The sequence below is a fragment of the Carassius gibelio genome, chromosome A8 (assembly GCF_023724105.1).
Source record: "Carassius gibelio isolate Cgi1373 ecotype wild population from Czech Republic chromosome A8, carGib1.2-hapl.c, whole genome shotgun sequence".
NCBI classification, from domain to species: domain Eukaryota; kingdom Metazoa; phylum Chordata; class Actinopteri; order Cypriniformes; family Cyprinidae; genus Carassius; species Carassius gibelio.
In genome coordinates this window covers 21,632,084-21,647,816 of record NC_068378.1, presented here as the reverse complement: position 1 = coordinate 21,647,816, position 15,733 = coordinate 21,632,084, and the positions used below count along the sequence as shown (strand labels likewise).

Below are 15,733 nucleotides of genomic sequence, written 5' to 3'. Positions count from 1 at the left end.
ATTGAAACAGCGAGTCATATGTGCATCCATCATGTGCTGTCTTAGATGTTTAAAAGCTTAAGCGCACATTCTCAAATAAGACCTTGACTCCTGCTGTCTCCCATAACCTCCTGTCCTCCCCTCCTCCTGACAATCCCCAACACTGTTCGGCCTAGATGTAATTCACAGATGAATAATGGATGGACTTCATCTCTCCTGGATTTGGGGTTCACTGCTCTAAGCTACTGTAGCTGAGGCAACTGCATTTAACATGAGATGTGGGCTTCTCCTACAGCCTAGGACTTCTCGATTGGCTGTCGGCCTGTGTGCTAGTTCAGGCTGTCGATGTCAGATTTCAAACGGTCCTGTTCTGAAATGTTACACTCAAGTACAGGAGGAAGAGATTTATAGTATCTTACAAAGTCTTTTCACTCACTCTGTGATTTTTCTTCTGTAAATGCCTGTCCCTCAGCAACCACTTTTTTTTTTTTTTTTGCAAGCTTTCATTTCACTTCCATTTTTTTGCTCCTCTTGAATGTTTTTAGTATAAAAGCTCACAGCATTAGTCTTAAAAGACTACATGAAATCAAAATTGACCCTATTTGCTTTCCTACATTTTTTAACTGTCCATGTTTTTATTACTTATTCATTACTCTGAAGTAAATACATAGTTGTTTCAGTGGTGGAAAAAATTGCTAGTTTTATATACAATAAAATTAGCAATAAAATACATAAAGATAAAGATCAAATAATAATACAAACCAGATCAAATAAACATGATAAATAATAAAACAAATTATGAATTTCCAACTGAATATTCCCTGAAAATTTTTTATTTCTCCCCTAAAATTTCTATAAAATAAAGTCTGATTTTCATCTAATCAAATCCTAATCAATAAAATAATGTTCTGCTCAACACCTTATGTTTATCCACCTTACAAATATCTCTAGCATAAAGGTTTTTCATAAACAGAGCAAATTTACTTCATTTATAACAAACACAATTAATTTATTCATCACAGAGTTTGAGCGTGTTTGTCTCTCCACCAAGAAGGAAGTAAAAACATTCCAGCTAGTTCACAATTAACAGCGAGCTTCACATCTGAGAGGCAGCTTGTGAAGAAGTCCATCAATAATGCAGAGCACTGGGGGGTTGGCGCTGTGCTGATTCTGCAAAGCTAGTGGGCCACCTTGAACATGGCCCCTGCCTGGCCTTGTGTCCGTGGGCCAGCACAACCGGGCAACAGCGCGCTCCCAAAGCTGCCCGATCGGAATCTGTGCTAATGAGAGATGTGGCACCTTTACACGCGTGCCGAATAACAATAACAACAACAAGACGTCCTACACTTAAAATAACCAACCACATGTCTGTCAAAGCAGCAGGCTAAAACAGGATGAACAAAACTAAAATACACCTCTGCAGCACAAGAGCTGGGAGAATGAAAATGCCAGTATATGCCAGTATTATTTATGCCACGGCTTTAATTAATTGGGTTACATAAACCTTGTATTCAAATGTTCTTTTAGGAATTCTATGTAGTCCAGATGGTCAGTAAGATGGCTTATTCAAACCATATTAATCAGCAAACAAAAAGCAGAATTAAAGGTAAATGTAGTCTGATCTTTTTTTAATACATGTGTATTGAAAATCATTTGTGCATCAAGTGTGCCGAATAATATAAATGGATAAAAAAAAAAGACTATGAACCAGATGATTTGGTCCATGAAAACGTCTGTGTGAGAACTGTGTCCAGACTCCACAGACTCAAATTGAAAGTAAGAGAATGATGGCGTCCGCTGCTCTTTGATTAGAACGAGCCCCAAACACTAATTACACTGGCTGCTCTCTCAGCAGGCAACAAGCTTTTCACAGCTCCGCATAACAAGAGCCCTACTCAGCTTTAAATGAGCTGTGGGAGCATCATATACAACACACATGCATACACTACACTGTCAACAATACCCTGTTAAAGTTACGTTTTTTCACCGTTAAATTATATGGTAATGTATAGTATTTCCTTGAAAAAAAAATAAATTTGACAAAATTATTTTTATAGTAAAATGACATATATGATTTTTGTTTGATTTTGAGTTTCGCACATTCAAGTTCCAAATGGTCACACTCACCTCACATTAAAAATAAAGTGCTAAGGTGTCATGATCCTGCCCTCATGTCCTTGATTTTTCCTAGTCTTGAGGCAGGATCATGACAGACCCTTGTTTTGTGTACAAGCGCATGGCCTTGTCTTTGGGCCATGTGCTTGTGTTGTCTCGTTCCCTTGCCCCGCCCCCCTTGTTATCCTAGTCGTGTCGTGATTGCCCTATCTGTGTCACCTGTCGTGTCTTAATTGTTCCCCCTATTTAGATCTCCTAGTGTGCTCTGTCTTGCGTCGGTTCATTGTGTTACTTATGTGCTCCTCAGATGTGTTCCACACTGGTGACTGTGATTGTATCCTGTATACCGTGAGTGTTTGTTTGTTTATAGTTAGTGTTTAGTGTCCTTATCTGGTCAGCCCTGTCTTGTTTGGTTATTTAGTCCTTACCCTAGCCCTTGTTTTCCCCCTCGTGGGTTTTTGTTTTCCCTTTTTGTATTTAATAAACCCTTTTGTGTTGAATCCTGTCTGCACCTGAGTTCCTCCTTGCCAAGATCCTGACAGAATGAACCGACCACCAAGGAACTCAGCAGGCAGGAGGGCCTCTGAGCTTCAGCGTCAGGCAGAGTTCCGGAGGCTGTGCTGGACGTCGTCCCCCGCCGACAGGAAGGGGGTCACCCTCCCATACTCGCCTGAGGGGGAATGGGTCCTCCGTAATTATGCCCGGCTGTGGGAAAGCATCTCCCAGGAGGAGCCACAGAGGTCCCCTCCACCTACCCAGCTGCCAACGATCCCTGAGGATCGTGTCCTGGCCGTGGCAACCCTGGGGGATCAGGCAAGCCCCTCCCAGAGTCCTGAGGTGCCCTCCACAGCCAGCAGTCTCCCCATGAAACGAGGGAGACGGTTTTCATGGGAGTCAACTTCTGAGTCTTCGGCGTCCGAGACTGCCCTGCCCGAGACCAAACTCCCCAAACCCGCCTCTGACCCAGCTGTGGCCTCTGCACCGCGCCCAAGGAGGAAGAGGAGGAAGAGGGGGCCTGCCGGTCCTGTGACCCTGTCTCCTCCCGTGCCAGCAGCGGAGAGCGCTGGCGTGCCCGTGCCAGCAGCGGAGAGCGCTGGCGTGCCCGTGCCAGCAGCGGAGAGCGCTGGCGTGCCCGTGCCAGCAGCGGAGAGCGCTGGCGTGCCCGTGCCAGCAGCGGAGAGCGCTGGCGTGCCCGTGCCAGCAGCGGAGAGCGCTGGCGTGCCCGAGCCAGCAGCGGTGAGCGTGCCCGAGCCAGCAGCGGTGAGCGTGCCCGAGCCAGCAGCGGAGAGCGCTGGCGTGCCCGAGCCAGCAGCGGAGAGCGCTGGCGTGCCCGTGCCAGCAGCGGAGAGCGCTGGCGTGCCCGAGCCAGCAGCGGTGAGCGTGCCCGAGCCAGCAGCGGTGAGCGTGCCCGAGCCAGCAGCGGTGAGCGTGCCCGAGCCAGCAGCGGAGAGCGCTGGCGTGCCCGAGCCAGCAGCGAAGGGCGTGCCCGAGCCAGCGGCGGTGAACGTGCCCGAGCCAGCAGCGGTGAGCGCTGGCGTGCCCGAGGCGGCAAAGAGGAAAGCCGTATTCAAGTCGGCAGTCGTGAGAGCGGAGGAGAGAGCCGCGGCCGACTCTGCAGCAAAGACTCTTGTACAGTCGGTCTCATCTCATAAGGAGATGCCAATTGTCCTAGCTGCTAAAGCATTTTCTGATTATTTGTCCCGTCTTGTCCAAATTTTGGAAATCCCCGTCAGTCCTGTCTTGTCCCCTGACCCTGTCCCCAGAAGTCCCAAATGTCCAGCCGTTGTCTCCCCGTGTCCTGTTGATGTGGCCCCGTGTCCTGTTGATGTGGCCCCGTGTCCCGTTAATGTCCCCCCGTGTCCAGTAGATGTTGTCCCCCCGTGTCCAGTAGATGTTGTCTCCCCGTGTCCAGTAGATGTTGCCCCGTGTCCAGTAGATGTTGTTCCCCCGTGTCCAGCTGTCGTCTCCCCGCGTCCCGTAAGTCTTGCCCCGCGTCCCGTAAGTGTTGCCCCGCGTCCCTTGTCTGCTCCTGTCATGTCCCCTGTCAGTTGTCCTGAGACCCCTCCCCGCCCCTCACCACCCAGACCTGCCCGTACCCCCCGTCGTCAGCCTTCATCCTGTCCTCCTAAGATTCCTACCCCACCCCCCCGCCCTGGTCTGTCCCCCATGAACTTTGTGGTCCCGCCCCCTCCCCTTCCCTGTTTGTTTTTTTTGATTTGTCACCCTAACCCTGCCATTGTGTTTTCATGTTTGCCTTTGTTATTATTAGTCATGTCTTGTTGGTTTGTGTCTGTGTCCCAGTCTGTCATGTCAGTCATGTCCCGTGTTTGATGTTCCCTTGAGGAGCGTCTGGAAGCCGCTCCTTAAGGGAGGGGTTCTGTCATGATCCTGCCCTCGTGTCCTTGATTTTTCCTAGTCTTGAGGCAGGATCATGACAGACCCTTGTTTTGTGTACAAGCGCATGGCCTTGTCTTTGGGCCATGTGCTTGTGTTGTCTCGTTCCCTTGCCCCGCCCCCCTTGTTATCCTAGTCGTGTCGTGATTGCCCTATCTGTGTCACCTGTCGTGTCTTAATTGTTCCCCCTATTTAGATCTCCTAGTGTGCTCTGTCTTGCGTCGGTTCATTGTGTTACTTATGTGCTCCTCAGATGTGTTCCACACTGGTGACTGTGATTGTATCCTGTATACCGTGAGTGTTTGTTTGTTTATAGTTAGTGTTTAGTGTCCTTATCTGGTCAGCCCTGTCTTGTTTGGTTATTTAGTCCTTACCCTAGCCCTTGTTTTCCCCCTCGTGGGTTTTTGTTTTCCCTTTTTGTATTTAATAAACCCTTTTGTGTTGAATCCTGTCTGCACCTGAGTTCCTCCTTGCCAAGATCCTGACACTAAGGTAATTTAAAGTCAACCAATTAACAGGTTTTTACTGTAGTATTTTAAGTTTCTGTTCTGTTAAATTTACTAGCATTTTTTTACAGTGTTGAAAGATAAATTTAAATGCAGCTGTTTTGTTTGTAAAGATTTGCATGGGTGTATGCAACCTACAAATAAAAGATTCAAGGTCACCCAGTTCCCTTGTTTCTTGCTCTATACAGAGCAGGACTCTATACTAGATGCTTTCTTATGTCCCTGTGATTATTCAAACCAGGAAGATAATTTCACCTCATCTCTCTCGCTCTATTGGATTACTGGAGGTGTGCCCAAGCAGCCAGCCAACCAGAAGCTTAACCTATAAAGTAGCAGAAGATGCACACAATTGTTTTTCTGCCAGTATTGATTCAGCATCATTAAACCTTGAAAGGCTGGAGGATTCAATGTGAATGGGTCCTGAATATGTCAATACAAAGACAGAAACATAAAACAAGATTTCAGATACTAATGCATTAATAGACATCCCAAATGGCTGGATATTTAAAGGATGTTCAACCAGGAAAACTATACACAGACTTCATGTCATCCATATGGAACTGATAGGACTGTGAAATGTGATCTTTATATGAAAAGTTGCTGAAATTATGTCAGTTTAAAAAAGTAATATAAACATTCAATAATGAAAAAAGACTGTGGATGGTAATGTGGTGTCAGTCATACAGCCTCATACAGTTTAAGTGCGTAGTTCCCAACCAAAATATGCAGCTTAGTGTACTAGACTGACACAAATTTTCAAAATTTTCAATGTGGTCATACAAAATAACACCCCATAATAAAATATAATCAAGTATCATTAAATTTAGAAATTTCTACATTGATGGTTTGATATCAGGGTCAGAAACTAACTTTTCCATTAAGGGGCAAATTTTGGTCTTTCTACATTATTTTAGGCAATTTTTTACCACCACCTTAATAATTGTATACGTGTTGTCTTTAATGTCAGACACTTGAATTTAACCAATTACTTCAATCAATCAAAAAACTTTAAACTGTTAAACTTTAAACTGGCATCTCTGATTGGCCATTGCATTCCGCTCAGCGGAAACGTGTGATTGCTCAATGCTGCAAAAAAAAAAAAAAAAAAAAAAAAAAACAACAACAACAACAACAATGCATAAAAAGCAATCGGACGCAGTGTGAGTGAATCAAAATTTAATTCCATGAATAAACACTGTTCACTAATTTTCACATTTCAGTTTAATTGTGACAGCCATAATCAATTGTTTTGTGCAGGGGCAATTTTTGCCCCTTTATCTTGAATTTGTGGGGCATTTCTGTTCATTATGGTGGCGTTGATGCCACAAGCCCTCGCTAATTTCCCACCCTGTTTGCTAAGCCCCTGAATTTCATGAGAACAAATTGCACTCACTTTTGTCTATTACTGTAGTTATTGTTTGTAAATCTGAAGTAATGCTCAAATTATTTTACTGTAGCTTGATCTAATATACATTGGCTGTGAAATAAGTTGCACTGTCTTTTATTGGAGCGCTGCTTTTTTATAATGGCAAGAGATGGTCAAACACACATCCATCTATTGTGTTTACATAAAAAAAAAAAAAAAAAAAACAAGGCAGCACAGTGGAATGGAAAAATGTGTTCTATGTGAACTAGCCCCCAAGGCAGCATAAAGGTTTAATGCTCTACAATAAAACAGAGAGAGCTTTAGAGCTAAACCAAATACTTAATTACTACAATACAAATTTCTCACTATAAATTATGATAAAAGTACATTACGCACAAACTGACCTTAACTTTCAGATGCCATTTTTATTGTTTTAGCTTGAATGTGACAGAATCGACAGAATCGAATGAACTATACAGTATCATAGACATGTCGCCTACCTTCCTCTGTATGCTGCCTGTGGAAGAAGCCTCAATCTCATATATTAATTTTTATATTACTATTTGTTGTTCTTTATAGAATTTATTTTATTTAATGTTTGTTTTTTCTTTTATATTTGTGGTGCTGCTGTGCCATATTAAATTTCTGCTATGGAGATCAATAAAAATCCACATCCACATCTCACCTGGTTTGGCCATTCCATAAGCAAGCAAAAAAGAAAGCTAGCACTCATTTTTCCTTCACTGCGGTCTCGTCTTTAATTAACACTGCTGGGCTGAGACAAAAGGCCCGCAGTGCAGGTTAAAGACCACATGAGACTCCAAAACCATAAAAGTCTTAGAAAGCGCTCACGAAGGCTATTTGAATACACTTATCTCAATTAAAGCTAAACTGATGAGATTTAAACTGGCAAGCTAAGCTGAGAGACTCGACTACAATGTTATGAATCACGTTGTGGTGGGAGTCAGATGACCTTTAAGTAACCATGGGCAAACCATTCCTGTCCTTTACAAAAAAATATGTAATAATTGTGGCCTGGCAAGCCCCTCAAGCTCTTATTAACACATGCTAATGAGCTTTGTTTGCCACAAATCTGCTCACAGTTGATTGTGTTAGCATATTGCTAAGCTAATGAACCATTTCTCAAATAAACCAAAAATTCTAATAAACAACTTTATTCAATCATTTTATAGTCGAACAAAATATTTTTATCAAAGCTTTTTGTATAGCACTGAACTTGCATTGCATTCTGAGATTGCTTTCTTTGTGGTTATCTTTTAAGTGCATTGAAATGATGTTTGAGTAGTTAGCATACTAGGTTTGATACAATAAGTTAGGCACAAAAAATGGGTCTTGCATAAAGGTCTACAGCAAGTTTACAGTGATCTTTCATCCTCTATCTTTCAAGGCATTTATTAAAACACTCACGTACCTCAGTCCCATTAGGGACCTCAATTGCTTATTTCCGTAGCTGAACACGTTAGCATATTGAGCCGATCTGTGTTCCTGACAGTGTATGGGAATGCTGACACTTTGAACTGCCCCTCTCTCAATATTGAGATTTCAATATGACTATATCAGATCAGACCAGAGAGAGAGAGGGCCGTAATAACCCAATAAATTGCCTCCCTGGGGCACCGGTGTGTTCACAGAATATCAAAACTCCTCTTGTACTCTGCAGACTGTGAAGGAAAAGGGTTCCTCATAAATCTAGCTGTGGTAATTAGGGTTTCATGAGAGGTTTATTTAATAAAATCATCACTTGATCTCAACAGACTCTGACACTGCAAACCTATATCTGAAAAACTACTGTGTTAAGCCTCACAAATCATGTTAAGAGTTTTGATAGACAAGAAACTTAATAGAAAAGCCACATGACAGGTGCTTCAATAAGTCTGCTTATTCCTCTTCTCTATTTTCCATCAATCCACTTTCCCTGCAGAGGGACATCAAAGCGGTTTTGAAGAGAAGAAAAGACCGCACCACAGCTGTAGTGATACTGGAAACTGTGTGGGGCTTCAACTGAATGCTGGGAAAGCGAGAAAGCCATTGATCTTTATGGATTAATTCTTATCTTCTGGATTTAGACACTGGCATTGATTATAATACCATATACTGGCAACATTATCATTAAGATTAAGACTAGCTTAATCCTGTGGTTACATGATATCATAAAACATGAAACTCATACAGGTTTGGAACAAGTGGTCGGTGATTAAATAAATGACAGAATTTTTAATTTTCAAGTACAAGTCTACAGTTTTGTCTAGAGATGCATCATGCACTTACTAAAAAATTACTTGCAGATAAATTACTAATATAAAAAATAAATAAATAAAAAAGTCATTTTAAATGCTACAAGTGAATTAAAGCATTAAAAACATCATAATGTACAGTATGAAAATATATATATTCATTTTTAATTATGATAAAGATTACATTTAACAGTAATAATAAATTATTACGATATTGGCCTATAACCAATATGGTTCAGATATATTGCAGTCCTAATTATTTACCCATTTAATAATCTTCCTCCTGGCAATAATAAAAAAAAAAGCTCTGATTGCTTTCAAAAGTAATACACACTTTCTGCAATAAGCTGCACGTTTAAATATGTGGGATGAATTAAAAGCCTAAATATAAGCTTCTGGCCATAGAAAACACAACTAATATATTAACAATTCATGCGTTTGTTACAAGCAACCTGTGGATGAAAGTAATGTTACTACATATCTATATAAAGTGTATTTGTATGCCAGCAAGAAAAACCCAATTAAAATGCAGCTCAGGCTTTTCCTCTTTTCCACCCAAAACGTTAACACAATAAATCTGTTATTCTGACAATCAGACATGCCAACTTTGCTTTCATTTCCCATCTCAACGAAAACCCTGAATTCCAAAAACAAGGTCAAAGTGGCCTGCCAGAAACACACACAATGTCTGACAGAGACATACAGAAGCACTGACTGGAAAGAACATCTCTTCTATAGTTTGGCAGGTCTTTATAAACACACACACATAGACACACACACACACACACAATCTCCTGAGGGCTGTTAGTTGTTCGTTCTCTGAGAGATGGGTGCCAAACTGTGTGTGGACCTTCTTCAGGTGTCTGGCACTGTTCTGAATGATGTACTCAGTCTTGTTTCTGGCAAAACATATGCACAACTGCTCTGTCTCATAGGACACTTTAAACTATAATTCATTCTCGCATCATATCATTTCATATCATGGCAAAGCATGTTGTGTCATGCTTTGTCATGAAACTTAATGCCACATGAAACACTGATTAGAGGAATGGATTCATTAAATACTTCATCACTGAAGTCTACAACCAAAATTCACCTTGAAACATCTGCCAAGGAAATCAGCTGCATCACTTTGAGACTCAATGACTTGAAACCCAAGAACTCTGTTTACTTCTTTGCGACAGTCACTCAGATAAACCATTTCCACGTCACACACTGTCACCCTCACACCTCGGTGGACATCTGACGTCCTGTATTAATTATAGCTATGCCGAGCTACCCCACTGTCTTGTGAGAGATGTGGCAGTGCTGAAATTTCCTCTATTTATAGTAGGAGTTCATCCAAGGGTGGAAACGAGTACAGAATGGAAAAAGGTTTTGGTCAGTTGCATGCTCCGACGGGAGTTTCCTTACCTTCTATGGATGGGGCCTGGTCCTGGGCCGCATACAGCATCTCCTTGAAAGCCTGTGTCAGACAAATAGATACGGTAATGATGAGATCACTGTCTTATGTTGCAGGTCAATAGGGCAATGATGACAGAAGGCTTACATAGCCTATTAAGGCAACTTGTCACGGCAAAGAGAGTTGACTTTCAGGATATGTAGGCTAATTGAGATTACTTCAAACGTTGATATAGCATGTTATAAGAGTATTGTTATTTCTTTAAACACAAATATTAAACTCTGTAATGTGTAATCAGTTCCATTATATATGTGCACTATGCCATTAACCTTGCAGATAATAAAAATCACTGGAGAATTATGCATGGTTTGTTTCCAGATACTTCAGGCTGTGAAACATATAACTTGATCCCAAAGGTTTTTGATTCTATGTCTGTAGTGCTGCCTCAGTAATTTAACTGCATTTGATCTCTGTAATTGGTTTAGTTTCATTCATTCAAGAGCAAAACGGTTTTCTTTAACTTACGGAGGCTCTGAAGATAATTCATAAATATAAAAAAGCTGATTAGTTTGCTTTAAAACATCAGAATATCAGATTTTTAAAAAAGTGCAGTTATTGCAACATAAAGGACAATTAAATCAAATTTTTATATTAATAGTTATATTAAAGCTATAAATTATACATGTAAAAATAATAAAATAACCAATATATTAATATATATCTGTATCATTTGATATGTTGAAATTAATGTAAAATACATATTTACAATAATAAAACCAGTCAATTTAGCCTATCAAGCAAATTTTCATTTACCTGACAAAACACTTCTACAATGAAGGATAAGTTACAGACTCACTTCTTCATATAATAAATAAGATCTGTTGGATGTAGTCAACGTAAACATTTAGTACGCAGGGGATGAAACATTATTTGGCAATTTACTTCACAAGCTGCTGTCAGTGCAGAAAACTGCTTATTCAATATATAGCATAGATTGAAATGCATATCTAGACACAACAAAAGACAAATCACAATCAAGAACATTTATATGCTAAGCAGACATCCGTCTTTCAAGCTGAACACCAACAAATGCCAACTCAAGTGGGGCTGTACAGATGCTGTGAACCCCTTCTTTTTACTATAAACGAATCTCACAGTCAAGGTCAAAGCCTGGCCAGTGAGTCAACCAATGAAATGAGAGAATCGTCAAGATGGCGGCACTGCCATAACAATGATGCCGATGACACAAGATGTCATGAAGGCTAGATGTGCTCTACAGAGTATTCAAGTTATACAACCAATAACTGTAACCAGGATACATTTGCATTATACATCTGCCCACCCTCCAGAAATAAGTGTGCATGCATCACTGTGAGATTCGGCAGATCTTTGCGTCCAGCGAGCCTGGCAGCAGATGTCTTCCCAGTGGGAGAGAGAGCGCAAGTCCCTGTGTGTATATGTGTTTGTGTGTGTACGTGTGTGTCAATGCATGTGTGAACGAACAGCAGGTCTGTGAAGTCAGCCTGCAAGATCCATACGTCCCAGCCAGTAAGCAGACCTGCTGCTTTGAAGAAATATCCTGAATGCATGCTCAATGCAAGCCATATATATATGTGTGTTTATTTTTGATAAGGCAAGTTTATAGAACTATTGCTCATGGTTAGGTTTAGTGATTTATTCTAAATCATTTAGGTTTAAAAATTTGGCGCACACGCATGAATTATACATAACATAATATGATAGGACTAACATTTTCCACCTGAGAACGATAAAATAGTTGCAAATTAATCTCACAGATGTACATTAAAAGAAGGATCTAAGTCCTACATAGGGATCACAAATACTTGGTGGGCTCTTTTCATTTTGCAGTTTGCAAAAGCCTAACATTTCCTTGCTATGCCTTACAGCAACTGCCTACAACAGACTAGCAACCACATAGAAAACATAAAGAACCACTCAGAATATTTAGCAACTGCACAGCAGCACCTAATAAAATGACAAGAACAACATAGAAACCATTCAGAAACTCACTAAGATCAACCCAGAACACTTTAGCATCCGCAGAGAATCACCCTATGAAGCAACCTCCCAGAAGCCCCTGGCAACCAACTACTTTTAGAACACTTAGGAAATGAAAAGCAACACCCTAGCAACCACCCACAAAACCTTGCCATTCACATGTGTTAAATATACCGGAACAGAACATCCACCACCACTCATATTTTCTCTGGTGGTGAGCCGTACTGATTTTTTATAATTAAGCAGAAATCACTGAGCTCATTGCATGAATCAGTATTGAAGTTAGTCAGAAGAATCTCCTGATGTAGTCATTTCGGCTATAACATGATTCTGCTAAATATACTGTATATTACAATTGTTCTATTGACAATCATGATTATGTTCCTCTGAAACCTCCATAAAAACAAAAGTTTTCACTTTCTCCCTTCTTATTCAGCCTTAAAGGCAAATAAAAGATACAGCTACTTAAAATGCACAACCCTGGAGTGTGAGACCTCATTAATTTATCATCACTCAATCAGTTATCTAAACATGTCATCAGCCTTCTTTCACCCTTCTATTATTGCAATCTTCTATCCACCTTTGCATGTAAATCACTCAATATGTCATAATATTTTCAAGGTCATCCTCTTTGAAGATGTTATATACAGTAACAATACACGTTCCTTAAAAACAGTTTGTGGAGTTTTATTGCACAGAGCCTGTGGAGCTGCTTCTTAATGACTTTCTATGGCACTGTCAGCCACAGGCGGCAATGCAATAGATGAGCAGAGACGAGTCCATCCAGTAATCATGGCTTAACTGCTCACAGAGGGATTTCAATGACCAAGCATTAATACATTCTGCTTTTCTTTGAGACACACTCTATAAGACAGAGCTGAAATGGATCATTTTATATTGAATGTAGCTGAAAATAGATGTTTGTCATCATCTTGCCCAGAGAAAATCAGAGCCTAGACTCCCATTTCTGCACAATCTATCATCACATCTAAAGAATAGAGCCAGATAGTTCATTGATAAGGCAGTACAGTGCTGGAAAGGATATTGCTAATCATATATCTGTGTCATGTCAATGGTGTAAATACAGCTTGAAGATCCATATAACACTCTTTGGTAGTGTCTATGGCAGGTTGGTCATTAGGAATTTTTCCATGCGGCTAGTAACTGAGGTTTGACAATGAAAGTCCACCTGAAGACAACATTAATCAATCAATCTTTGATGCAACAGTGGCAGCATTCACTAAAGCACCTGAGAATATCTGCAACGGATGCATATATTTTTGATTAAATGGTCAAAGACTATTCAATCTGCCAAACTAGAAGAACAAAAAATGACTAGAATGATTCTTAACAGACAATCACTGCAATTTTCATGGACAAATGTGTTTTGTTTCAGACAGTTCATGTCTGTCTGGGTTCTGCGTCTGATTACAGATTCAATGCTCCAGACAAAGGATTTCTCCTCCTTTGCGCCAAGACGGATGCTGAAGCCTTGACCATCCACAATCACACAACAAATATGACTGATTTATTGTCTAAGGGTGCAGTCAATAATTCCACAGCATAGAAACAGTAAATAAACCAACATCAAATTAAAATCTTGCTTGAAATTATTCACTAATCAACAGTTTGAATGACCAAAACAAAAACGTTTTTCATCCACTGTTCAGATGTCAACAAAAACAGCATAAGATAAAAAAATGATTACACGACACTCATTAATAATAATAATAATTTCTTAACAAGTAATTCTTAAATGTAATTAAATGTAGTTTTTTCCTAATTATGTTTTATTTTAACTGGAATTAGATTATACTGAAGCAGAAGCTAGGTATTGGGGCATGATATATTTAGTGATGGGGCATGAATCTCTTTGTTCATAACTCATAAAACTAATGCTGGTTGAAAACATTGACTTCAGCTGTGTTAAACCTTTCATAAACGAAGAAAAGGAGGCAAACCTACCTTATATAGAGGACATGATGTATAAATACCTTTCATGATTTTTTTAATGCATTATTATATATTTAATAAGAGTTTAACAAGCATAAATCATCATTACTGTTGTATCAAGCTACATTAAATATGTATATGTATATATATATATATATATGTGTGTGTGTATATATATATATATATATATATATATATATATATATATATATATATATATATATATATATATATATATATATTTGCAGAAATACATTAAACTCCCACACTCGGCAAATGAATTGCCGCAGACATAAAGTGGGCGAGCAAATTGATTAAATCAAATGACCTTTCTGGCTTAATCCCAAAAAAATTAAAAATAAAAACTTAAAGAATTTAGGTTAGTTCACTTAATATAACTTCACAATTCTGTTTAAAACAGAATATATAACATAGATATTTTTAACGCAATTTCTCCTCCTTTGTCCCAAATATGCAGCCGGTGTTTGACAATGCTCCATGCTGCACCGATTTGTGAGTGTCAACAAACCAGAAAAAAAATCGCTATGAACTGAAATTTAAAAAAGGGAAACACCAAAAAGTTGATTGAAATGTAAATAAAAATGCAGGGATGCAAAAGCTGCCAATGGTTCTCTCATTAATATCAAAGAACATAAAGAGACAAATTATGTATGTGATGCATACTACTGTATATTATGCAGTAGGCTATCATATAGTGTACTTCACTGCAACAACAAACAAAGTGTTTATTTTTCAGACACCTTATTGTTTTAACTTAGGTCACGTTTTTATCTATCTATCTATCTATAGAGAGAGAGAACTTAACTTAAGCCTGTAAACAGTCTTTCATAGCTTCTGCAATATTCACAATTACAAACTGTTCAAATCAAATAGCCCGCTGAAGATTCATATTGCTACATCCGAGTTGCTTCACAATCTCTGCGAACTATAGGGACTACGTGCAGCATGCAAAATAATTTATTTATTTAAATAAATCTTACCTCGTACTGAATATATTGTTTCCTCCATTCTGGAGTAATATGGGCAGACAGGTGCTCCGCAAACTTCATGCTGGCGGAGCAGATATCCACAGTCGGTGGATGATAATATCCTCTGGTCGGGCAGCGTCTTCTTTCGGTGCTTTTGTTATTTATGTCACTAAGTTACAGAGCGGCGTGCGTCGCGTTGCGTTGCGTTGCGCTCCGTCTAAATCCTGTCCGGTGTATCACAGTTCACTATTCCTCGGTCCCACATATTACCCCGTTCAAAGTGAAACCCGCAAGACAAGGGGACTAAAAGTTCCCTCCTTCTACTTCTCGAAACAGGTGCCTAAATGACAGCACTACAGCCCCGGTGCGCGCGTCTCTGGAAGGGACTTTCTCTCTCCGGACTCGAGGCGTTTGTGAAGTAGCTGCTGTCCGCCATCAGCGCGCACTGGGCGAACGACGTGTGTGCGTCACAGAACACCGTGAGGTGCGTTTAGAAATAACTGTGTGATTAATCTTATCATGCTTTTTGTCTTAATTTAAAAAAAAAAAAAAAAACTATAATAAAAGTACATATTACTTTTAATATTCATTTTTGTTATTGATTTACATTTTCTATGGATTTTTCCTTGAATTGAAAGGGTGTAAAACAATAATTGTTCTATAAGTATAATACTGTATATAATTTGTACTGTATTTATATATATAAACTAGCCATTTAAAGCAGTCCACCTGAGCCATTTACTCTTGTTTATGTT

General features: G+C 39.8%; 1 protein-coding gene across 1 annotated transcript in view; it reads right to left on the bottom strand.

The window, feature by feature from the left end:
• Positions 1 to 15,439, bottom strand: part of LOC128018863 (xenotropic and polytropic retrovirus receptor 1 homolog) — a 71,430-nt gene extending 55,991 nt beyond the window's left edge. Inside the window, exons 1-2 of the mRNA XM_052604694.1 lie at positions 14,991 to 15,439; positions 10,029 to 10,080 (exon numbers count right to left, since the gene is read on the bottom strand). Coding sequence (XP_052460654.1) covers positions 10,029 to 10,080; positions 14,991 to 15,059 — 121 coding nt within the window. The 5' untranslated portion in view covers positions 15,060 to 15,439. The remainder of the gene's footprint in view (positions 1 to 10,028; positions 10,081 to 14,990) is intronic.
• Positions 15,440 to 15,733: the final 294 nt, after the last annotated feature.